Source organism: Notechis scutatus, chromosome 1 (genome assembly GCF_049901735.1).
Source record: "Notechis scutatus isolate UNSWTSFEM ecotype Mainland chromosome 1, rNotScu1.2, whole genome shotgun sequence".
Classification (NCBI taxonomy): Eukaryota; Metazoa; Chordata; class Lepidosauria; order Squamata; family Elapidae; genus Notechis; species Notechis scutatus.
In genome coordinates this window covers 49,701,628-49,728,885 of record NC_142009.1, presented here as the reverse complement: position 1 = coordinate 49,728,885, position 27,258 = coordinate 49,701,628, and the positions used below count along the sequence as shown (strand labels likewise).

General features: G+C 36.9%; 1 protein-coding gene across 8 annotated transcripts in view; it reads right to left on the bottom strand.

The window, feature by feature from the left end:
• The window catches only part of RPS6KC1 (ribosomal protein S6 kinase C1), a 94,911-nt gene that overhangs the window by 49,347 nt on the left and 18,306 nt on the right, over positions 1-27,258 (bottom strand). For all 8 annotated transcript variants that reach the window (XM_087963742.1, XM_026682809.2, XM_087963751.1 and 5 more), the window contains 4 exons: positions 23,919-24,034; positions 21,911-22,004; positions 20,828-20,878; positions 18,469-18,831 (listed from right to left, as the gene is read on the bottom strand). In XM_087963742.1, coding sequence (XP_087819868.1) covers positions 18,469-18,831; positions 20,828-20,878; positions 21,911-22,004; positions 23,919-24,034 — 624 coding nt within the window. The remainder of the gene's footprint in view (positions 1-18,468; positions 18,832-20,827; positions 20,879-21,910; positions 22,005-23,918; positions 24,035-27,258) is intronic.

Genomic DNA, 27,258 nt, shown 5'->3' with positions numbered 1-27,258 from the left:
TTTGTCATAATTGAGATGATTATGGCTTACAGCTCACAAAAACCCCAAATCCACAATCTCAGAAAATTAGAATATTGTGGAAAGGTTCAATATTCTAGGCTCAAAGTGTCCCACTCTAATCAGCTAATTAAGCCAAAACACCTGCAAAGGGTTCCTGAGCCTTTAAATGGTCTCTTGATCTGATTCAGTAGGAAGCACAATCATGGGAAAGACTGCTGACCTGACAGTTGTGCAGAAAACCATCATTGACACCCTCCATAAGGAGGGAAAGCCTCAAAAGGTAATTGCAAAAGAAGTTGGATGTTCCCAAAGTGCTGTATCAAAGCACATTAATAGAAGTTATGTGGAAGGGAAAAGTGTGGAAGAAAAAGGTGCACAAGCAGCAGGGATGACTGCAGCCTGGAGAGGATTGTCAGGAAAAGGCCATTCAAAAGTGTTGGGGACTTTCACAAGGAGTGGACTGAGGCTGGAGTCAGTGCATCAAGAGCCACTACACACACACACGGATCCTGGAAATGGGCTTCAAATGTTGTATTCCTCTTGTCAAGCTGCTCCTGAACAACAAACAACATCAGAAGCGTCTTACCTGGGCTAAAGAAAAACAGACCTGGTCTGTTGCTCAGTGGTCCAAAGTCCTCTTTGCTGATGAGAGCAACATCTGCATCTTTTCTGATGAGAGCAACATCTGGAAACCAAGGACCCAGAGTCTGGAGGAAGAATGGAAAGGCACACGCTGCAAGATGCTTGAAGTCCAGTGTGAAGTTTCCACAGTCTGTATTGATTTGGGGAGCCATGTCATCTGCTGGTGTTGGTCCACTGTGCTTCATTAAGTCCAGGGTCAACGCAGCTGTCTACCAGGAGATTTTGGAGCACTTCATGCTTCCTTCCGCAGATGAGCTTTATGGGGATGCTGACTTCAGTTTCCAGCAGGACTTGGCACCTGCCCACACTGCCAAAAGCACCAAAACCTGGTTCAATAACTGTGGGATTATTGTGCTTGACTGGCCAGCAAACTAAAGAAGCCAGCAAACCTGACCTGAACCTCATGGAGAATCTATGGGGCATTGCCAAAAGAAAGATGAGAGGCATGAGACCTAACAATGCAAAAGAGCTGAAGGCCGCTATTGAAGTATCCTGGTCTTCCATAACACCTCAGAAGTGCCACAGGCTGATAGCTTCCATGCCACGCCACATTGAGGCAGTAATTGCTGCAAACGGGGCCCAAACCAAGTACTGAATATATATGCATGCTTATACTTTTCAGAGGTCTGATATTGTTCTATGTACAATCCTTGTTTTATTGATTGCATGTAATATTCTAAATTTCTGAGATTGTGGATTTGGGATTTTCATGAGCTGTAAACCATAATCATCTCAATTATGACAAATCACAGCTTGAACTATCTTGCTTTGCATGTAATGAGTCTATCTCATATATTAGTTTCACCTTTTAAGTTGCATTACTGAAATAAATGAACTTTTGCACGATATTCTAATTTTTCGAGTTTCATCTGTAGATATAGCCAATAAAAAGTATATTTTCATTTTTTAAAGATTTTATGATGTTCTAGTGGGTGGCTTAAACCTTCAAGTTCGTATGGCACTTTTTTCCTCTTAAAATTCCTATAGACACTCATATACCCAGAAAGAAACAAAAAGACATAATAAATCTAGGGATTAGGTATATGTTTGGTAGGTTATGATAGCACCAAATTCAATTAGTGAATTTCTATCTTCTTTTGTTCCTCCTTTCTACTTTTCTCAGATACTCACTCACTGGACATAGAATTATCTTAATTTTCAAGATATGCCAAATTTTAAGATTTTTATTTTACTATCTATTACATGTGTTGAATGTTATATATAATTAATCAGTTAATATCTCACAATGTAAATATTTTTATGTGCTACTTTCAGTTATTTCTTGTTTCTCCTTAAATGCAAGAACTATAATACCAATTATTTATAATAATTAATTTTTATTAATGAAATAAGAATAACATCCCTGCTAAAGAAAATACCTCTAATTGTATTGCTAAAAACATTAAAAGCCAAAATTAATGATTTTCAAATATTCCAGTTCACGTTGCCTTCATGTGTCCTGAGATTTTCAACAGAATTTGAAGTCATGTTACGTCTGAATAATCCTTGAGATTTTTATGCTTTGAGATTTTTTTTCCAAACATTAAAAAATACATCAGGAATATGTGTTAGGTATTATTAAAGCTTTTAATTAGTCTTTATAGTACAATCAAGCAAGGTCATCTTTCTTCAAACGAAATATTCATTTCCTATTTAGGTGTCTTCCTTGATACCAGCAGATATTTGTGTTTCATTTGATGAAGATCACAAGGTTTTTACCTGAATCAGACTTTTATAAATAAGGCAATGTTGGTTTATTTATATTTTTTTAAAAAAGATCATCCTCTGAAGAAAGATATAAAAAGTGTGATAATGTTGATGACAGAGACCTTCAAATAAAAACCCTTTGAGATTCCTCTGTTTCTCTTTCCCTCTCTCTCCCTCTCTCCATTTGCTATACCGCAGCTGTGCCTCGCACAAATTCACATGAATGAAAATATTTAGGCGAGAAACCACCCCCTTAGCTTGTTTTCCATATGACTTTCCTGTAATTATTTTGTAATCTGTTCGCACAACAATATATAAAAACATCTGCAAAAACAGGTAATTAATGTGTCAAGCTAAACTAATGCATTTTTATGGTGGCCATGCTTCGTCAACTGTAATTATAACTCTTTTTAAGCAAATGATGATGTGTTTGTTGCAATGTGAAAGTGGTTATTTTAGATGCTCTGTTCGCCATTCCTGCAAACAGAATATTAAAAAAGAAACGATGAAAAATAACTATACTGCTACCAAGCAACACATATAGGCTTCTAGCCATTTTTAGTTTTTTGCTGCTTCCATTGCAAATCATCCTGTATGTTTTTTTAAAAAGGAAAATTTTATTTTATTTGCATCAGCAGCTGAGTGGGTTTATATCTGCTGCAACTATGCTAGCATAACACTTGGGTTCTCGCAGCGTGGAAAGGATAAATATAGGCTCCTAGCCTGGCACCTGAGCCAGCTTCAAGTGTGAAAAGGCCCCACAGTCTTCTCAGTGAGTACTGGTGAATATGTGCGATGACGATGACAAAAGCATTCTGAACATTTGGGGCTAATTTCCATTTCTAAAAATATAAGAAGGGTCTTGTGGATTAAGCCAAAATCATGTCTCGACCAGAATGGACCCAACCAGGGAAATCTGAGAAATTTACAAAGAGATACAGAAAAGTTATAATCCTCTTCCATGTTTTTTTTCCCCCAGCAGCTGGTTTTCCAGGCTTTCTGCCTAGGATTCTAAAATCATAGTCATTAAGCCTAGTAGCCACTGCTAATCTGATCTTCCATGAATCTGTCCAATTCTCCTTTAAAACTGTCTAAATGGGTAACCATCATCACACCTGAAGTTAGCAAATACCAGTGTAACTGTGTCATGAAAAACAACAAATTGAGTTCATATTAGTTTTGAACCTCTTTCTGTCTTCTGTTACTTCATAAATATACTTCAGAAGGGCTCAGAAGGAATTAATGAAGTTTGCTGTCTTTTAAATTATCTCTAGTTTAGCTTGTTGTCGAAACTATAAGCTATGTTTGATTGTAATTATGGTTAATCAAAATAAAACAAAGTCATAAACTCTTAAATGAAGTTGGCTTCTTTCCATTTATTCAAGTTAAGAGTTATATTGTTCCTCCAAGGTCAGACAGCACAGCAAGCTGCAGTTAATCTGAAATGTAAAATGAAGATTATGGATTTGTTTGGCTGGTTGCTGTGTTAAAGAAGGTGGGGAGCAGTGGTGGGATTCAAATTTTTTTACTACTGGTTCTGTGGGCGTGGCTTGGTGGGCCTGACAGGGGAAGAATACTGTAAAATCTCCAGTCAGAGGTGGTATTTGCTGGTTCTCTGGACTACTCAAAATTTCCACTACGGGTTCTCCAGAACTGGTCAGAACCTGCTGAATACCACCTCTGGTGGAGAGACCATGCAAGTATAAAAGCTTGTCTAGATTTGTTCTGGTGACTTTTACTAGGGATTAACATTATTATCATTAAATAAATTATCAATACTAACAAAATAATATCATTAATAAAAACTATTATCTGTACCGTCCACCAATGAAAAACAAGGGGAGAATTAAATTAAGACATAGCATCATGTCTTAAATTCCCATTGTTTATTTATAAAGTTACGTTGCTTTTTAATCAAACTGAACTCAGCATACAATAAGCATTACTGAAAATTAATAGTAATGTGTAAATAGTTGACTGGTTAACTATTTAGAGCAACTAAATTAAATTAAAATATAGAATAAAAAATTAGGTCACTAAACCCCAAATAAATGGTACTAACTGGATTTGTAAAGTGGAGCAAGCAAACTTTCTGCAGCTGAGGTCATGCTTATTAGTATCAGGCCCCAATTGCTATCGGCAGCATAGGCAAGTGTGCATTGATCTCACTAAGTAAGGGATTAAAATGTGCATTCCATTTGATGAAAAGGTACATTTATGGAGTAAACAAGGAATTAATTCACTTATTTGCATATTATTTTAGCAAAACATAGCAAAAAAACATGCCACTAAACATGAGCATTTTTGCTCCTAAATTTCAGCCACCCAAATTGAGAATATTTTTAAGGTTGCAAGTCAGGGTTAAGTGGGGTTCTTGTAGGTGCAGATTGCCTAATCTGATATAGTGTAATACTCATACAACTTGGAATAATAATGATCTAATACATGGACATGCTCACCATATATGAAGCTCAACAAATTTGGAGTAGTTCTACTTTTAGAGAAACTAATGAATATCCATTATGATGATATTTTATCTGGCAATATAGCTTTAAGTTGTCAGACAGTATATGACAACAATGCATTCTTGTCACATTCATATACTCGGTCCGTAATATATTATTTATGGAGTAGCTTAAAAAATTTAAGAGATGTGGGACTTCCGGTTTGAAGGGCTTCGGCGACAGACAGAAATCCGCAATCATGCACGGTTTCTGTCTGGGCTCGTCGCTGGAGCGCCCCGAGCCGGCTGGTTTCGGGGCTAAGCCACCCCGTAGAGGTGAAGAGGGGGGAGACCGCCAGCAGGGTTGAGGAGAGCTGCATCTCTCCTCCTCAGCTGGCCATTACTCCCTTTCCCAAAGGCAGTAGCAGCAGTGGTCAGAAATGGCCACCACAAAGAAGAACTCAACTGGAAAAGAACGTGCAGGAGGAAGATTTGAAGTGAAAGTTTTGGCTGACTGGGTTAAATTGTAAAAGCAACAACCAAGGTACCCTGGAATTTAAACTTACAAAAAATAACATTGCTCCCAAAGAAGAGTCGGAAGCAGCGAAGGAAAGTGAAAAGGGAAAGGTTTGTTTGTTTTTTTCTTCTCTCTCCTTCCCTATACTGACAACTAAGAGACTTAAATAAGAAATCAGAAAAATCCGCTTTGACATCAATAGGCAATTAAGCTGAAAATAAAACAAAATGCCAAAGGGATAATAAAGATTTCTGGACATTAAAAACTTTCTTTTTCATAAGCAGGAAGGGAGAGAAAAAGAATAAGGGCAGGATCTGGAAGAGGGAGGAGACTGCCTGGAATTAAAAAGAATCTAAAGTAAAACTTCAACAAGACTTCTAAAAGATACATTTTAACTGAAACTTTGCAACTAAATAGTAACCCCAGGAAGAGAAAGTGAAAAAAAAAAAAAGCAAAAAAGAAACAGCTTGCATGTATTTGGATTATTTGGTGATTTTGGGATTTTTGGTTATTATATTTGAATGACTAAAATCAATTGGGTGGTTGCTTAAAAATTTATACAATGGCACCACTTCTGGATGAATTGAAAATGGAACTTAAAAAGTACAAAGAAGATGCACAAGAAGGGAAGGGTTCTTTTGGCTTCGTTTTTCAATTCTTAGAAATGGAGATTTGGAACTATGAGAAACAACAAGAAAAGACTGCAAAACAAGAAGACTGGGACAAAGAAGAAGCCATCTTTAATGAACAAGTAATTCTATGTGGGGAAGAAAAAGGAAAGGGGGGAAAGAGAATGGAGAATTTAAGACTTAAAAAAACAATCAAAGAAAAGAAAAATAATTCGAAAAATAAGTATAATACTGGAAAGCAACAGAAAAGGGGAATACAGAAGAGAGAAATAGAGGTAGAGAGACAAGGGGGTAAAAAGGGGAGAAAGAAGAAGAGAGGGAAGAAGGAAAGGAAAAGAAGTTACAAAGGACCGGAGCAAGATATAGAGAAACAGGACCTATTTAGAGATAATGGGTGAAAATCTAACTGAAAAAGGGATTCTGTAAAGGTACATAAGATTGTATTGTTATATTAGTAGTAGAAATAACTTTAGAAAATTGGAAACAACGTATGATTAAAATGAGAGATAAAATAGTGTAATTTAGTGAAATGTTTGTGAATAAAATAAGTGAAATAAAATAAATGAGAAAATTGAATTAGGAAGGAACGTGAACATTTTAATTAGTCAATGTTTTATAAAATATAAGTGAAGGTGGGGAATTAACTATGGAAAGTTTATAATTGTTCCCATAGAAGTATGATATTTAATTGAAAAGTAATGTTAAAGATGTTAAGACTTTAATGAATATTAATATTAATGATAGAACTGAATTGGAATGGAATGTTGTTTTAATTATATACATTTATAATTTTTTTCTTTTTTTAAGAATACAGTGTGTATTTTAAGAATGTACCAAGCAGAATCCGAATGGAAGTTATGTATTATATTGAATGTTACAACTTTAGGGAAAAGATATAAAGTAACTACAGGAGAAATTTTGTTTAATGAGAAAAGATAATAGATAATTGAAACAGGACAGACAAAAAATATAAATACAATGATTTGAATTGAGATTAGATAATTAAAATAAAATTGAGAAAATTAAAAGAGGGGAGAAGCTATGCAGAAAATGTAAAATAGTAATAAGATATGGAATAGAATATAAAAATGAGCATGAACCTGAATTTGTGTCTATACGAAGAAATGTAACCCGGGATTATGCTGCTTTCAAAAAAGATGTTTTATTTGTATTTTTTTCTCTTTGTGAAAACTCAAATAAAATTTACAAAAAAAAAAAAATTAAGAGATGTGCAAACCTAAATATGAAATGCTCACTTATTTAGAATTGTTAATATATATTTTACAACTGCTGTCAATTTAATGCTTTGCACCTTCATTTTACCAATGGAACTAAGAGATATTAATTTTTAAAATTATTATACAGCCAGCAAAAAAGTGACAAGACAATTGAAACCTAAATGAGATTTGTATGTGTGTGTGTGTGTGTATTTGTCAAACGACTTTCCTCAGTAGGCTTCAAAGCCAATGGAAAATCGGAAAAACTGTTTTATCAGTGAAGGTCTCTGTTTGTTAATTTCACAACAGAAGCTTCAGGGCTCAACAATGGTAAGCGGGACCAGGAATCCTCAGTGCAGAAGTTCATTAATTCAGGAGGGACCAAGGTTAATTTGATCATCAATAAGTGTCAATGACATAATAAAATGTGGGGGTTTGTTGTTTCTGTAAGCAGATGACACAAAATATTTAACTTGGTTTTGTGTGTGTGTGTGTGTGTGTGTGTGTGTGTGTGTGTGTGTGTGTGTTTTACCTTACCTTTATACCACTCCAATCTAAAAGACTTTGGACCACGGACAAGTTTATAATATAATTGATGATAATATTTATCTGTAATAACATCATAATATAACATTATAAACTAAAAACAGAAACAAATATTAGAAAACACCCACAATTCTTCACAAATGGCCAAATGTTCCCTGAAATAAATGTCTTTATGCTTTTTGAAATGTTAAGAGAATAACAGCAAAGTATATCCTCATTAGATAGAGCAGGGGTCGACAACCTTTTGGACCTCGGGGACCACCAAACTCATAATTTTAAATCCTACGGACCAGAGACCTTGGGAAAATCCCCAAAAAAGTCTGCAGGAAAATTCCTCACCCCATTTTCCTACCGATCAATCATTCTTTTTGGGATCGCAGGATACCATCTCCAACTCTGTTCTCGGGGGAGAGAGAAAGAGAAAGAGACTTTTGGCTTCATGCAAGGAAAGCAGCAGAAGCAGCAGAAGTCTTTTTTTCTCTCCCCCAAACTCCGCCAGAAATGAGTCTTTGTGAGACTTGTCATGCCAGCACAGAATGACTTGCAGGGAGCAGAATGACTTGCAGGGTCCAAAAGACTCATTTCTGGTGGCGTTTGGGGGGAGAAAAAGACTTGCTGCTTTCCTTGCATGCAGCCAAAAGCACAAGAGGAAAGAAGCAGCCCAGTGGCCCGGCGAGGCACGTGGAGCGAGTGGGACAAGTTCCCCCCTGCCCTTTCCCCCCTCCCCCCACTACCTCATGTTGTTTGCAATGCAAGCAACGCAAGCCTTGTGTTCCCGCAGGCCATGTGGGCGGCGCAGCTTTGCGTTCCCACTCACCCTGGATTAATTGCTTTGGGTGGTGCTTTGGGTGTGACATTTCTCTGCGGACCACCAAAATTTTCTTGCGGACCATCAGTGGTCCCCAGCCCATTAGTTGACAACCACTGAGGTAGAGGCCACTACTGAAGAGGCCTTTCTTCTGGTCCACACCCTTGCTATGGGGGTGGGACTTTGAGCAGGCTTTCTCTATTGGGTCGGATAGGAGGGGCAGAATCATATTTAGCAAAGTAGTCCTTGATACAACCTGGCATCATGCCATATACTATGGCAAATCTAGACAGCATATTAAAAAGCAGAAACATGACCTTGCCAACAAAGGTCTGTATAGTTTTTCCAGTAGTAATGTATGGCTCTGAGAGTTGGGCCATTAGCAAGTCTAAGCGCCAAAGAATTGATGCTTTTGAATTGATGCTCTTGAGAGTCTTTTGGACTGCAAAAAGATCAAATGAGTCAATCCTAAAGGAAATCAATCATGACTGTTTTTTAGAAGGACAGATACTGAAGCTGAAGCTCAAATACTCACCACCTATTGAGAAGTGAGGACTCCTTGAAAAATACCCTGACATTGGGAAAGATTGAAGGAGAAGGGGGTGGCAGAGGATGAGATGGTTAGATAGTGTCATCAATGCAATGAACATGAATTTGGGCAAAGTCCAGGAGAAAAGTAGAGGGCAGGAGAGACTGGCATGCTATGGTCCAAGGAGTTGCGAAGAGTCAGAATTAGCAACTGAACAACAACTGTGCTATATACAGCTTTATCAAAGATAACCAGCATGTTGAACTGGGCTCAGGGGTCATGTAAAAACCAATGGTAGCTTTGACTTCTTTGGCATTCTCCTGTAGAGACTGTTTCAAGAGTCTTGAAGTATGCCCACTCTTTGAGTTATCCTAAATCCAGACCTGACATCTTCTGTCATTCTAACTCAGGGTGCAAATAGAGACCCAGAAAAAACCTCTGAGTTACACTTGTGGACTTCAACTCCCAGAATTCCTGAGCTAACATGTCTGGAAGAAGAATTCTGGGAGTTGAAGTCCACAAGTCTTAAAGTTGCCAAGTTTGGGGAGCCCTGGCCTAATTGGGAGTGACCATAAACCATATCAGGAAATGTATGTCACAGGGGCTTCCTTTCATTTAGCATCTCTCAAGATACAAGTAAAATTAGCTTTCTGAAACTATAAGGCATTCTTATTTGGACTGTTATTTAACAAACACAGTTAAACTGGCACGAGATAACTTTGTAAAGGCTGCCTGCGGTTTTTGTTGAATTTCAGTCCCTGGGATTTTAATTAACAGGGGGAAAAAGCCCTCCTCAGAAATAGCTTCTCTATTTTGATAAGGAAATAAAAATATGTCAAACCTCTTCTTCTTCCAGCGTTAAGTTTTGGAGTAAACAGGAGGAGGTTATTTTCAAAGCCATGTTCGAAGGTTGCTCAGCCAGACCCCAATCACAGCAGCACGGAGCAAGTGAGAAGAGTGAAAAGGATTCCCATCCCCTTTGCATTCTGTTCTGGAAGTAACGCTTTCAGCCCAGCTCAGATAAAAATGGCCAAGAAACAGAGTATCATAAGAGGAACTTGTTAGACAACAAAAGAGGAACCCAGCAGACTCCTGATCCTGGGAAACCAGCTTGAACAGGGAATGCACGTTCAATACAGGGACTGCAGGAAAAATATTTGCATTACACATTTCCTGGACGATATTGCAGTGCCCGATTTATTTATTTATTTTTGTATCTGCAAAGCCTGTAGATTTTCCTCCTTTTCTACAACTACTTTAAATAACTGTAGTTTCAATCTAGGTATGGCTTGATGCAAAGCACATCTATGTAAGAAATAAAAGGAAACCTACTGCAAGAAAATCACGTGTGTGCTTCACAAGCCATAACTGTAGAGAGTGGGTATACTCCAGAATGCTCTGCAAGAAGTAAGGGTCTTCTGGTCTTTAATAAAAACATTTGCCTTCCAGTTTTGCATGACGACCCTCAGGGCAATTGATTCAAAAAAATAAAATAAACCAACAACATCCGTATAGAAAGTAATAGTAAGAAAATACCAACAGTGAAAATTCTTTCATTGGAAAGACTGTTCAAAGTATGCTTCTGGCCTTCTTTCCAACCCATCTATAAAAGTAGGGAAGAGATTGATGTGATGCACAGTTCGTTTGAGGACTTACTAGAAAGAATCAATTAACAAAAAGGGTATTCGCTAAATCAGAAGGCAACAAATGGGCCTGGAGGGGTGTACCAACCTTAGGCTGCTCTTCATATTAATAAACTCCAGCATCAGTTTTACAGATGATCTAGATCATGTCCTTCTCTACAACTGGTGTAGCAAATTTCAGCCAGAATCCATGAAGTTTTACAGCCATCTTCCCTATTCTGATGCCCTCTGGATGTGCTGAGATTTTAATCCCCAGAATTCTTAGACAGCGTGGGCAAGCATTAAGGGGCGGGTGACATCCAAATACATAGAAGGCATCAAGTTGGTGACGGCTGATTCAGGGCATCACTTTGAAGGAGGCATGCAGGCAGCTAGAAAACCATTCTGTAGAAACACAGAGGCCTGAATCAAATTTGATGCTAAAAATTATTTTAGCTACTATCTTTGCATACTGTATACCAGAATTTCATCTACCTGCTAGATTGGGAGGGGGAGTTTGGGGGGAGGAGACATCACATTTCCTTTTTAATACCGTGCTAGGGACTCTACTCCTGGTGAAATATTGAATTTAAGCTTAATTAAAATTAAATTATTTAACTACAGTTCACATAATTACTCTCCACTTGGTTCTGAAAACAAAAAACAAACCCCAAAACACAACACTGCTGAAAATTTTGTCATCTTGCTGCCAAATCGGAGTGGAGCCAGGAAAGATACATGCGGCACGTACATGCAGCACATAGGCTCTCCCACTTCTATTATAGAATCAAAAAAAAGAGGGCCAGAAGTAGGCTAATGGAAGCAGCATAGATTCTGGGAATGACAAAAGTAGGTTCTTTCATTAGCCTGAAGGATTACTGTGTGTCCTTGATTAAACCTTAACCTTGCTGTCAGCAAAAATCAAAAGTCCAGATGGATAGCTAGGCCTTTCCAAACCAACACTTTCATTTCTGAGCTGGGAAAGCGTTTCATAATTGAGGTGCTACAGCTAAGAAATCCTGCTGTGTCTCCATATAATCCAATGGGAGGATGCAGACAATAATTCTTTGGTAATCTTAACATTCTGACTTATAAAGAAAAGGGTAGTTTGATATTTTTAAGTATTTTGAAAATAATCATTAACTTCTATTGATATAGATATGTACAAAAAATTTCCATCCATCCATCCATCTATCCATCTATCTTAATTGATTTTTTTCTTTGTGTCTTTCAAGATAACCTCATGAATTTCCCAGAATAGTTCCTCTCTAAGTGTATTTATTTCTAAAATTTATTAATATCAATCTTATGAAGATTGAAACATTTCTGGCAACCTTGAGAGCATTCCTAAGTCCAGGGTTGGGATTCTACCTGTTCGGGCTGGTTTAGGCCAACTGGTAGCTCCAAGGATCAGCTGTGAGAGAACCAGTTTGCTCTGATGATTAGCTGTTGGGCCCACCACCCGCCCTGGCTCTAGTCTGTGCTTTAAATCCTTGTTTTCAAGCTCAGCTGATTTGCGCAGCACAGCAGATTGCCGCCCATCAGCTGTTTAACATACTGAGGTCGCTGAAGAAGGTCAGTAGTAAATGCTCTGTGCGCACACAAAGCACGCACTCACCGAACCGGTTGTTACACCGGTTGAATCGCACCCCTGCTAAAGACATCTATACACTCATGTTAGAAAACAAAATAAACTTTGGCCTGAGCTTAAAAAATTATTTGTATGCATTTAACATTATAGTATGTGTAACGTTCTACTAAAATACAGAATTCAGAATAACAGATTTGGAAGGGATCTTGGAGACCTTCTAGTGCAAACCCTGCTCAGGCAGGAGGCCCTATTCTATTCCAGATAAATGGATGTCCAATCTCTCCTTTAAAACCTCCAGTGATGGAATACCCAGAACTTCTGAAGGCAAGCTATTCTACTAATTGATTAATCTCACTGACAGGAAATTTCTCCTTAGTTCTAGGTTGGATTTCTCTCACTTATTTATTAAATTTATTTGCTGCCTATTTTGCTATGTGGCTATTCTAGACAGCTTTCTTTTTTCTTTCTCTTTTTAAGCTTCCATTGGTGACTTCTTTGTGTTGCTTTCAGATGCTTTGGAAAATAGGTTGACACTCTCCTCTCTGTGAATATTGAAAAACTGCTATCATGTCATTCCTAGTCCTTCTCTTCACACACACACACACACACACACACACACACACATCCTATGATTTAAAACTAGGACAATTTAATATATTAAAGGAACATAATTATTGTCATGACAAAACAAATAGAAATAAATCAGACTAATCCTACGTCTTACTTATTTTACTGATACATAAAGACTCCTTTTTTCTAGAACATCCCTAATGAGAAGAATTTGGCTGAAGTGGTAGGACTCAGAAAGCAGCTTCTCGGTCTCAAACCAAAGCTTAATATATAATGCATTTCACCCTGAAGTGACAGGCTGATCACTTTTCTTGGAAATACTTCTAAGTGAAAAGTAACAAGGGAGAGTAAGCAACATCTACAAAACATAGCTAAGGTTTTCAAATAACTCAAAGTAAATTTCTTGGGTCCTGAGAAACAGTTCTGGCAATCTTCAGATAGCTAATTTCGTGACCAACATTTCCAGCTAGAGCACAGCCCTTGTTGAAAGGTTACAACTCAAGGAAATACCATATTTCTTTCCTTTTCTGTTTCTCTTGTTGGACTACGCACAAAATTTTATTGAAAAAATGTTTTCTACAAAGAGGAAAATAAAAACACAGGAGTCTATCAACGGGCAGTGTTATTTTGTGATGAGGAAATTCTGATCACCAGCTGACCTCCTTTAATAAATGTGCAGGCAGCACATTTACTTTTGCCACAGATGTGCATTGTTTTGTTTCATCAAATCATTCTCCTTCATGAAAGTATTAACTGTATTCATTCTTGCTTTTTTCTTTTTTTCTAATAAAATTTTATTACAAAATACAATATTTGGACTTCAAAATCTCTGTTAATTTCAATCATAGACTGATTTTACTCCTAACACTCCCAAATAAATCTGATATTTTTACCAGAAACTCTTTAAAGAGCAGTCTTTAAGGAAAGGGGTGGTCAGGACATATTTATCCCCTAAATTTGGAGTAGTAAAGGCACTTCTGTTTGTATTTAGCTGTTACAAATATCCAATATATTCCTTACAAGAAAGCTACTAATAACCTCTCCTGTTGAGATGGTGAGAGAACCACTAGCCCAGAAGCAGTTTTCAGTTATAGCCCTTGCCTCCCCTTGAGTTAATATCTCCTAAACTCAAATACATAGTTTCCTGGAATTGATGTAATGGTATGTGGGAATGACTGCAGGAGACAAGAGGGAGAGCTGGAGACTGGCCAACCAGTGTGTAAAAGATATTTCAGGCCATAGAAGGAGGGACTGTGGGGAAAATATTTCAAAGAGATCATCCCTAGTTTTCTGGAGAATAAAAGGGAAATATTAGACAGCTTGGATTAGATAATTAGACCGCTAACATGTGGACCTAAGAGAAGAAGTGGTTTCTTTAAGGACCTGTCAACAGATACAGTAAATATGGCCATTAAACTGGTCCAAACTGTATTTTCCATTTCAAATACATTTTATCTTTTTGCCTTAGGGAACAAAAAGTCCTACAATGGCCTGGCAAGAGCTTCTCTTGAACAATATCTTGCTCACTGCTACTTACTTCTTACTTACTTACTTCTGTGACACAAAGGCACAGAAAACTGTTCATCAGCAGAGGATGGAGTGCATTTAGGCTTGGTGAAAATACTATTAAATTATTGGCAAAGCTGATTGGGAATTTGGGACCTGCAAACTTAACGTGTGAAGGGTGTCAGTTTGGAGAAATCTTCCTTAGTGGATCAGAGCTTCTTGGTATATAAATTCCTGCAAGGAAGATTCTTTGAAGATAAAATGTCTGAAAACCACTTCCACCATCTTGAATGGGAATTAAAGAATATCAAAAATGTTATTTTAGAAAAACTGTTAACTAATGTTATCTTCAGGAAAACACAAATGGTTATAGCGTATTTTACTCTGGAAGCAACTGCAATTCAAGTATACTAAAGCAGACTGGCATTGAAGAGCAGTTTTTTCTTTTATTTAAAAAAACGTTTCTATATCTTAAAGGAAGTTCAATACACATATATACAAAAATGAGTCCAAGATAAATGTCTATAAAGAAGAAAAACTGTAGCTCATTAGTAGGACACATTCTTAGGACACCACCATCACCAAAGACAAGATTCAATTTCTAGCTAGTGTAGACTATACCAAGCAAAGTGAAACAACGTGATTTGTTAAAATATGACAAATTGTAAAAAAAAAAAAAAAAAAACAGGGAGAGGGAAAGGTGGGATTATTTTATGTTCAGTAGATATCAGATAAAGTTTGGGATATACCTATTCTACATGCTTGATGCCACCATGTGGCAATAGCTTGTATTTGTATTTGTGTGTAGTAGAAAATGAAACCCTGTTTCTTTTTAAAGACATCAGCACACAATCCTATGCAATGTTTGTGATTCCCAAATTAGGTTCAGCTGTAAAATAGCATCCTGGTTAGAAGTTAAAGGGAGAGATTGGAGAGAAGGATTTTAAAAAGATCAAGGACTCAAGGACAGAGGTACCAGAAGATAGTTTTCTCACAACAAAAGGCAACAAGAATGGAGAAAGTCATTTGAAGTCTCAGCCTTTCTTTCAGTTTTTAACACAACTCTGGGAACAAGCTGAAATAAGAGTTACTGACTCAAAATCACCCAATGAGATTTCTCAGCTGACAGTGGACTTCAACCAGGGAATCTCCAATCCAAATACACACTATAACAAACACACTATGATACATTATTAACTGTAATTATACTGCTACATAATGCTACAGAAAGCTAAAACTGCTTAAGTGCTGGAAAGATTCAAGTTCTAGTACCCCCTTAGGCATGGAAGCAAGCTATGGAAGCAAGCTGACCTTGGTCCAGCCATTTCCTCTCAGCTTAGATCAATGTCAAGCTCTGCAATAAGCAGCTGATAAACAAACCCTCATCACTGTTTCATGGATTAATAGCTTCACTGCAAAAACTAGGTGAGTACAATCTTAAAAAAGCAGGCCCTTCAATCACACAGGGCAAACAAGTAAGACGACTATTACTACAGCATACTAAGCATTCCCTAAGTGGTATCAACAAATTCAATATACCATTAGTGTACACTTCCAGAATATGAACAAATACTGGCTGTACATCTGTCCTCTGAAATAATATTCCCTCAGATATTTCTATAATGTCTACCTTACCAGCCTTTAAAGAAAGCATTACAGCATTTTGTATAATTATACTTGTTCATAACTTAGATCTTCCTCTCTCTTTCTGCTGGTGGAGAGAGTTTGGTTATTTCTTTGTGTGATGCTATCTATTGCAGCAGTCGCCAACCGGTGGGTGGGCCAGGAGAAAATTTTGGTGGGCCACAGAGAAATGTCAACTCCAGAGCACACACCCCCAAAGCAATTAATCCAGGCTGCACAGAAACACAAGACTGCGCCACCCACATGGTCTGCAGGAACCCTCCCCTCCCAATCTTACCTGGCAAACTTGCCTGCTAAGTTGCTACTTTTTTCCTCCCCCCCCCGACCATCAGCTGTTTTGCTGTGCCAGGAGATTTAGATTAGCTAGGAAGCAGGAAATGGTTGGATTTCTTGCTTTCTAGATAGCCTTTAGATCTTCGGCTCTGCTTTTAAGCACAGTCGAACCTCCCTTAGGACTGAAGGTTCTATTATTTAGTGCAGACTCATGGCAAGCTAATTTTATGTGACAGACTCAGGTAACTGATGCCAGATAGATAGATCAATGAATGATTCTGTGAGCAACTCAATCTGCCTGCCTGCTTTGCCTGATTTTGGGTAAAAGTTGCTCTTTTTTATATAAAAAAATTCAATATTTACATACATGGTGTGTTGTGAGTTAATTTTGTGAGTTTACTTGCTAGCAAATTTTATGAATTTGCTTGCAAGCAAATTTTATGTGGCAGACTGAGCTAGCCAATGGCAGATAGATAGATCAATGAATAAATCTGTGATTCTGTGAGCAACTCAATCTGCTGTCTGCTTTGCCTGATTCTGGGTAAAAGTTGCCCTTAGTTTTATAAAAAATTCAATATTTATATAAATATTTATAATAGTTACATACAAGCCATGCCCAGCCAGTCATGTCCACCAAGCCACACCCACAAATTAGGCCATGCCCACAGAATCAGTTAATGATCCCTGGGGTTTAAAATTATGAGTTTGGTGGTCCCTGAGGTCCAAAAGGTTGGTGACCCCTGATCTATTGGGTTTTATTGTTTATAGTATTGTTTTGTATATGTTAAGTTGCCCAGAAGATAAGATAGGATAGGATAGGATAGGATAGGATAGGATAGGATAGGATAGGATAGGATAGGATAGATCCAGATTTGATAGTACATAAGTCTCCAATTTTATTTGTGAAAAAAGTATACTAGTTTCACTCATTTATTAATGCGAAAATCCTGATGGGAACTGTTTTGGCACAATTAGTTTGTTAAGAAACTTGGGACATTCAAAAATATTACCTTCCAGTTATCAATTCATATTCAGTGGAAAGGATTCTCTTATCCCCTAGAGAAAAATAGAAGACTTTGCCTTGAGCACCCCCCTGTGGGCTCAGATTAGAACTTCAAGAAAGGGTTCTTTACATTGTGTCATAATAACTCTTGCTTTATATGCTGGGAACAATATAGCGTCCCTCAAGAAGCTGTGTACTTATCATCTTAAACTTTACTTCTATTTCTGATTATCCATATTGGAGATTTGTTCTCAATCATGTGAAATAATCATTATATGAAATAAAGTAACTTCAACTTATGGTTTATAAGGTGGTCTGTTTCTACAAACCCAAAAGATAAATAATACTATAGGCTCCGAAATATTGCTAAGTTGTGGTTAAATAAAATCGGAAATGAAAACTTTGAAACTCTCATTGTAATATCCAAATGCAACTGGGGGGGCGAGGGTGGAGTAAAACTCCTACTGAATCATATGCAAAGAAGAGTTTTTAAGGTATGTCGAAAACAGACAGAGCTAGAATTTTACCTATTGAAGTTATGGAAGTAAACTTGCTGGTCAGAAGTTCCTTGCTCCTAGCAAAAGCCACTGGACTGATTTGAAAAAAAACTTTCATTCTACCAGAAGCCTCACCTGCTAAACCTGCCTCAGAGGAATGGATCAGAGAGCAAACAGCAGTCAGAGATTATTTCACCCTAAGTAGAAACCACCTTTTCCCCCTATCAGCTGGTGCTGCCAAACGTATCAGAGGGAGAAGTCCTTCTACTGCAGGGTTGTCAAACTTGCGGTCCACGGGCCGGATGCATCACATGCTGGCCACATCCACGCCCAGTTTAGCGAAGGGGGGGAAAGTCCCAATACATCACCTGATGCCGCCATGACAATGTGAGTTTGACACCCCTGTTCTATTGCATCCTGATCTTCAACCTGCTAAATTTTGTAACTAAAACAACCTCCTTTTAATGCCTTGGATGGCTTGCTTACTTGCTTTCTCTTTTCCTTCTGCATACTGACTTTTAGCCTGTAAGCCTATGAGTAAAGTACCATTTCTGTTCTTTATAAGCTTTTCTATTTCAACAAAGAAAGAAAGAAATGTAAAGTGACCCAGGGTGGCTTTTTTTCCCTTTAATATCCAATTATTTAATTAAAATTCAAACTTGCTGCATAGAGGATAAAGGCTTAAGTAAATTAAAATTCAGTGTTAAAATAAATGAGGTCATACCTTGAACTCCTTCTAAAAGCAGATCAACTCCTTTTCTATAAAAGCCAAACGCAGCTTCATAATCTTCCTCTTCCTCCTTCTTCAAGGCCAGCTTTATCAGTTCTCCAGCTTTGTCCAAGTAATCTCTTCTGCCAAGTTTGGCCTTCAAGCTCCCAGTGAATAAACCCCGACTCTCCCTCTCACTCTCAGATTTGCTCCATTCATGATCTAAAATGGCAGGTGCCAATACTGCAGGTTCAGCAGCAAAGCTGAGACCAAGTGATGTGCTGGGGGAATCCTGGTTAGATGCCATTCCATCATCTAACTCAACAAGAGAATCTGCACCAATGGTCAAAGAAATCAAGTCACTGTCACTGGATAAACCTGTAATGCAAGGAAAGAATGGCAAGCGAAGGAATTAATGTTCTTCTCCCTTTGTCCTCTAAAGAAACCCTACTAGCAAGTCTTGATTTAGAAGGTGAGTACAAGAAGTATCCATGAAAGATATTAAATATTTTAGCCTCAGATCACTGCCTCTAAAAAAGATAGTGGTCTTTCTTTTATATGGTGATTAGATGTGATATACTTTAAGCACTCAGAAACTATATCATAAATTCTAATGATGATGAAATTTTTTGATGAAGATCATACAATTCATAACTTATTTTTGTTCAACCTAAATCATATAACCTATTCCACTGGTGAGTATAAAAAAAAAGTACTCTGCCAGGTTAAACTAAAAATCCATCTAGTTGAGAATTTAATTCATACTATGGCTCAAGAAAAGCCCACTGGAGACCATCACTCATGCAGCCCAACAATTAATTTTGAGAAATGTATGGCTACAGAGGTAGAGGTACTGCCATGTATGGTGCTTGCCATCAGTGACAATTTTTCCTATTTGAATTTATTTAATTTTCTTTCAAATCATTCTAGGTCAGTGACTATTATCAAAAAACTTGGGATGCTACTTCTATAATTCCAAGTGAGGAAACGCTTCTTTTTATCTGTTGCAAACCTCCTAACATTGGATTTATTGGATGAATCCAAGTTCCAATTCAATGGGAAAGGAATACAATCTTCTTTGTCCATTTCCATTATTGTTTATATTATGCAAAGCTGATGAATCTTTTTTTAACCTAATCTAATAAGTCTCAGTGTAAATATCTATGAAGTTTCTCAATCATCCAGGTCATGGTTGTCCTAAAGGGGGTGTTCAAAAGGCAACTGGGCTTTCTTAGGTGGGGGGTTTCCCCTTGAAAACATGCCGCTTCTGATCCAAAAAGCTTCTTCAGTTCTTCAAAAGTGAAATGTATTCAAGGGAAAACAAACCAAGAAAGTACAATTGCCTTTTGAACAGCACCTTTGGGACAAATCTCGGTGCAATATTCCTCATAAAGGAGTGATAGATTTGCTTTATTACAATTTCTGTCTGGACAATTAAAGCACAGTTGGTAGAAATATACTTTATCTATCTATATTAGCTGTCCAGGATATTTTGACAGTATTTCAGACTGCTGAACCTACCCATACCTCAATATTTCTTCTTCTTTAGTGGTTCTCCAAGAGATTTGGCTCCTAGGTTATTTGAGTAACATAATTTTCTCAAAGTACATAATGACATTTAATAGTCACTCATCTTTCTTTTAACAAGTAAATAAAATGCAGTAAGCAGGTGAATAACACTAAAATAGCCCCCATTGCTTGGAGATTTATAATCTGTATTCCTGCATCTATTTAGAGCACTTTTGTAAATAAATTGATGGAATAGTCAAAAAGTCACTGATTATTTGAATAAGATGCTTATTTGTACACCAATTCATATTCAGTGGACAACTTATTTTATTGCTGTAAAATAGAACCGGTGTAAAATTAGAGCATTCCAAAAGTTCTCATACTGAAAGTGTAAACCAGATGAGCATTATGCAAAACTCAAATTAAAAGAACCAGTGAAGTAGCACAGCTTGAAATTGAAGTCAAAATCTGGTAAACTTCCAGTTCAAATCTATCTTCTGCCAAAAATGAATTTGGCGATCTTAAGCTGGAGGAGATGAGCAATAGTTTAATAGAAAGGCCAATGTTTTGCACATAGAATGTCTCAGATTATAGCAACTTGCTCTCTCTCTCTCTCTCTCTCTCTCTCTCTCTCTCTCTCTCTGACACTACAACAAATCAGGATGAATAAGATCCAAATGCAATCCATTGTGTTCATGTTCCTTAAAAGCCCCATTTAGCTTGGAATCTGGTAATGTTCAAAACTGTACGCTGCAAGTGGAGTCCACCCTAAAGGGCTGGTGCATTATGGGTAAATCTCTCTCTTTTTTTTCAATTAAATAATGAATTAACCAAACACTGCTCAATTTACTCCATTCTTTCTTACCTCCATATTCTGACTGGCTAAGCGTCACTTCATCAAGGACATCTTTCCGAGCTATAGAAACAAAAATAAAATGAAGCCAACATTAATTACACATAGGTTTGACAAAGGAGAGGCTTAGGAAATTCTAAAAAATAACGGGGGAAAGGGGCACAGTTTGTTGGGTATATGTACTCTAGAAAAATATAGATGTTTTATTATAAAAGCCTAAACCAGCTTCTCTCAACCATTCACCCTTCAGATATGTAGGATTTCCAACTAACCTGATCAATAACCTATACTGAAGATGCACCACAAGTCCATAAGTGTTCAGATATCTGAGCTGTATTTTCCCCTGATATTCTTGTTTTCATCCAAGTCTCTATTTCTTTTCAGATTTTACATTAAGTTCTACTGCATTTTTTACCACAACCTCATTTGGTGAATCCCCCTAAAGAGCACTGGCTATTGGATGGTCTAGAAATGCACCAAAAAGCCAATCATAAAGAGGATTATGAGGATCGTTTACAGTCAGAACATTAGATTAAAAATTGCCTGAACAGTTATTACTACAATAGGTGTTATTCCATCATTGTTTCTGCACAACAGAGAAAACCAAACCAGGAAAAATTTACTACTTGCCCAATCAAGAAAATTAGAACTGAAATATAATGCTGCCATCTAGAGGAGATGAAAGATTAAGAGACCATAAGAAGTTGTTACCAAATCTAATTTAAATGTGACAGAAAGACAGGAAATGTTAAGGCATGACTGAAAAGTATTGACATATTTTATTGTTTTCTTCTTACAGATCCCTTCTTTCTGCCCACTTGGGGAAACAAAGAAAGAAAGAATATATCAAAATAGTTAAAATTCCAATTTAGATTTAATTCTATTTTGGAGAAATGGGTGTCCAGCATGCCACTCAAAAGCCAAGGAAACAATTGCATAATATATTAAATCAGGATTGTTTCGATCTCAGTGCACCATGGAGATCAAGTGGTCCAAACGTGCTATATAAAATTCCTCAACTGCCTTTCCCAAAAGAAACTAGAGTTTAAAAAAAATCTGGAACTAGATTACAAAAAGTTAGAAGAGAGAGCCAACCTTCAGAACTGCAGGTAGATAAGCTGTCTGTCAGAGAGTCTACCAGAGGTTCTGCAGGACCAATCAATTCAGATCCATCATGCACCTCTCCATCCTTAAAATAGAGAGAAACAATATACATAGATGGAGGGAGGGAGGGAGAGGGGAAGGAGAGGGAGAGAGAGAGATTTCAAGTTGGTAAAGATTAATTTTAAATTATTTCCAGATTCAGTCCAAGTATACATTGAAAGAAAGAATAGTCAATAAAATCAAAAGTATTCCTAAATCAAATGGACTGATTTACAACATCTTCCAGCTGACATATATTCCCATCCTAGAAAAATGATATTGAAGAGTGCCATCTGTTTTCAAAAAGATATCATTTTAAAGCAACAATATTAGCTTTTAGGATAAAATAGATTTTTAAACCCGAGAGGCATTCTGGCTATACACAAAATTCCTCAAAGAGGCTTAGAACTTCCTCATTAAACAATCTGCATGGATACATCAAAGATGTACCAGATCCCTGCTCCATCTGCTAGAAAAGAAAGCTGTCTTATCTTAAATTAACTGTCGCCCATATTTTAGTTTGATATCTCTCAAACTAGAATGGTTCTCTAGAAAATATCTTTGCTGGTTTTTATATCAGCTTAGCAGCCTTATTCTTGTTGTACCAATTTAATTGTTACACCATAATTATAAATTATAATGAACTCCACTGTAAACCTACCACAAACAATGTTTACCAGTCACACAAAGGTTGTGATTTCTCAGTCAGGTTCATATAAAACGCATTTTGGCTTCCCAACACAGTTGGACTGTAATATGATACAGTTGAGCTTAAGCACATCTGGATCTGATTAGAACCTAGGCAAAGCCTGTGTTCTCCATGCTTGTCTCTCTAATTTCTCATGGAAGAAATACTGGGTGTACATAAACAAGCTTCCCTGACCACAGTTTGGTATGATGTGTGAAGTTAGCCAAAACCAAATGGATCAGATCTGGACTGCAAAAATCTGCATGGCTATCAATAGTAGCAAAAAGGTACAGAATACATATATAGAGGCTTTGCTACCATCTTAGTGATGTCTGGATATTTGCAGCTCTAGGGAACATAATATTCCCTATTATGTAGAAGTTTGGGTGTCTACAGGAAAGATCAAGGAGGAACAAATGACATGTACTTAATGCTACGGAATATCTGATTTTTGCATTATCTTGACATAATCACTTTATTGCATCTGCATTGCCAACTGACATCATCTCTGTTTGCTAAAAAAACACTCAATAGAATATCAGCAATATGCAGTTACCAATCTAACTGCTAACTATTAGACACTCTCTTTACTTCCAATGTGCATCAATAATGTATTTAAGGCAGAAAATAGTAGCAAAGTAGAAGTTGTTTGTCTATCTAATATAATCTATAGGGTACTTTATTCATTTGTTTCACAATATTTGTATACTGTCCCAATCGAAAATTCTCTGGTTGTTCTTCATTCTAATAAAGTGCATTTCTGTTTTATATCATATAGAGAATGATTTGTAATAGTAACTATCAGTTTAGCCTACTTACATCACCCAGAACTCTATTTTAAACAGGCATAATTTTCTGAGTAAGTGGTTGCATATGGGGGTATGAAAGAATGGAGATTTTATGTTTGTTTGTTTGTTGCCATACTATAGAGAATCTGTTTCAGCCTTAGGTCAATCCTGAGAACCTATTATTTGCAACTGTTTAGATGGGAAGTTGAGGCTATGGATAGCTGCCCTTGAGCAAATACACAGAGATTGCTTACATTTTCCTGAGATTTATGGTAAACTGCATTTTTTTATTTTTTGTTTTAAATATGATTTTACATTGTGTAAGCCGCCTTGAATCGCCATGGGCGAATAGGTGGCAATATAAATCAAATAAATAAATAAATTTGTATTAGTTTTTGCAGAGCAATAGCACTATGAACAAGCATTCCACTCACACAGTGAAATGAAATAATCTATTAGACAGGCTAGCTGAAAAAAGATTAACCTTAAAGAAATCTTCAAGCTGCTTGCTATTGTAGAGCATGGGGATGTTAGCAGAAAACTGAAGCAAATCTTCCGCGCACTGTCTTCTCTCTTCAATCACACCTTCTTCAAATCGCCCTGAAACACAAACAAAATCAACATTCTGAGAAAAAAGCTGGGTTTTTTTCTGACAAAAACCTTTTATGAGGAAAAAAAGGACTTGCATCTACAACTGCTTCAGGAGACCGGATCAAATATCTGGGCTCAAATGTCCCAGAATGTTTTACCATCTATTGAAGATACATATAATTTGGCAGCCCTAATGGATTGTATAGCTCCATCTTTTATGAGAACATGTTGACCAGCCAATAAAACACTATATATATATATACCCTCAATATCAAAAATAAATAAATGAGAGAATCTATTCTGTACTGTGCCCACTTCAACCCTAATCCCTTATGGTTGCAGACTTCAGCTCTTTGGTTGGTGCTAAAAACAAAGACTTGGATTCTGAATTTCTCTTCACTGAACATCATGCATACAACAGTCTTGCTACTGGAAGACTAGACACTTAACAGACTCCATGGTCAAGTCTCATCTCCTGGCAATGTTTCTATTTGAGAAAGAGAGGGTGCCATTTCAGCTGGGTACTGATAAATGCCAATTCATCCAGCTGCTTTATCCAATGAGTGAAGCAAGAGAGAAAAGTAGGCTGCCCTTCATCAGTCTACTGGCAGCAGATTTGTTTCTCTCCTATAATGACCCTCAAAAAGGGAAGTTCAACTAGCCAGGGCAAATGCAATGTTCATTTTTAAAAAGGCAGGAAGCAAGAGTCCAATTACAGCAGGGGTCTCCAACCTTGGCAACTTTAAGACTTGTGGACTTCAACTCCCAGAATTCCTCAGCCAGCAAAGCTGGCTGAGGAGAGTCTGGGAGTTGAAGTCCACAAGTCTTAAAGTTGCCAAGGTTGGAGACCCCTGAATTACAGTGTTGTAGCTATCCCTTGGTGTGTGTGTTTTTAACTCTATTTTTGCAAATGCTGACTCTAAAACATCTTCCACAGGAAGTTGTCTTTTGTCCTTCTCATTTTGCTGGTTTTAAAATATGTTTTCACAGGAAGACTTTGAGACTAAAAATCCTTTTCAGTCAAATTTGATACATAGATCAAGCTAATGCACATAAGCCCCAATTGGTTAGGTTCACACATCTTACGAAGTTCAAACCCACTACATTATAGCTTAGCACACACTATACTTCATTACATTGTTCTTTTAAAGACTTACTATACTTATTTCTCTTTTGTATTGCTACTTTAGTATTTTACTACTATTTTATCAATTACTTTAATTTACCATTGTTGATTACCTTGAACAAAACTGAGGAAAGACAGGGTATACACATTTTAAATTTTAAACAACCTTGAGTGCTTCTATTTTTATTTATGTCCAATATTGGATTACCAGTTCAGTTTGGACATTGTTAACTATGGTTTGTACCAACTGTAAAATGAGAAGACACTACAAATAATTTGGGCTTCCAGACATGTTACAGGAAAACCAGGTTTTAGAGCTGCTTGATAATATCCACATCCATTTACTCAATAGTCAGCTTCCTAAATGTTTAATCTTACCACTGCATCCATGATACAATGGCTTCTTGAAGTAGATAAATTATGCTGAATGTCTGCCTGTGTATCTAAGAACAGTGCCTCAAAAGAAGGCATCATTACTAGATTGGTTGATCACAGAAACTAAGTAGAATCAGCCTTGGTCAGGTAAAGGGAGGTTGTCTGAGAATTCCAGTTGGCAGATGACACTCAGAAGTTGAAGTTGAAAAACATCCCAGAAAAATGTTTTCCATAATATATCCAATCTATTCCATAATAATGCCAAGAAAACTACAGGAAGACGGTCACCAGAAATCAAGGGAAAATATTTTTATTTTATTTTATACAAGAATAAGGAACAGAAAAGTTACATAGCACCACTGCCATAAAAATACATAACTATCAAATCTTATCCAGGAAAAAGTACTATTTTTATTTTTTGCTTTTTAGAGGTATATATGTTTTTAAAAGGGAGAGATATGGATAATCTATCAAGATCAAGAATGAAGACAATCACCACCACATTATAAATTGAGGAAACTGTTGTTCTTTCAGAAAGATTACGTATTTCAATGATTGAATCATGGATCCAATCTGAGCATATCAGCATTGGATGACAGTAAAATGACAGACATATCTGAATGTCCTCCTTTTATTACCCAATCTTTATCCTTTACATCTCTTCCTCCAAGGAGCTCAGAGTAGTGTGCATAAACATCTCTTGAAAAAGATGCAAAATATGCACACACATATATACACACTTTTTTTAAACTGACAACAGTCCCAAGAGGCAAGATAAACTGAAAGACAATGAAAGGCAAAACCTCAACTAGTCAGCTTCTTGATCACATTGAGATTTCATTCAGAGTCTCCCTAACCCCAATCGAATGTTCTCGGCACTGCACTGTAATAGTTTACAGTTTATATTCTCCTCATTTTTTCCAAAATCAGAAAAAACAACAGCACTTGAGCATCTCAGAAGAGGGCATCTTGTCCAAAATTATATCAGACATGTATTTTAAAACGTTTTTCAATGTCAACATGCTTATAAATTCAAAAAATTCAAGAACAAAAAAGTTTATATCCAAATAATAAAAATATGCTATTGGGACATCCAACAGTTTACTTGTGGGACTGCCTCTCCCTGAGGATATCTCTCCTGGGTGCATTCCAGGTCCCCTTCCTTAAATGTTTCCATCTGATGGGACCTCAAAGGCATGCTTTATTGGTGGTCACCTCAAGTCTTTTGGAACAGCCTCCGACTGGAAATCAGAGGAACCCCTAATCTTTTGGCAAATTTGGGCACTTGGCAACAAGTGAGCATTTGTGATCACTGTAGCATCCCATAATCACATGATCACCATTTGCATACTTCACATCCCCTTTCCAACAGAGTCAATAGAGAAGCCAGAAGTAAAATCACAAATTGTGGTCATGTGTTGTCTAACTGTAATCATTGCAGTGATTCACTTAATGATCACAGGGGGAATTATATAGTTGTCAGTTCCAAATGTGATTGTTAAATGAGTATTACCTGTATTATTTCATAATTTTATTAATCAAAGTCCTTTTAAAATTTTAATCAACAGAGCATAATGGGAACTTACGGTGGTTTCTAAACAATTACAAGAAAAGGGTATAGAAGGAGTTCAACATAAACATTAAAAAGCATGTTTTTTCTATCATTCAGCTATAAGAAAATATTTGAAAAGAACACTATACTTAAATATTAGCAAGTAAATAAAATATTCTG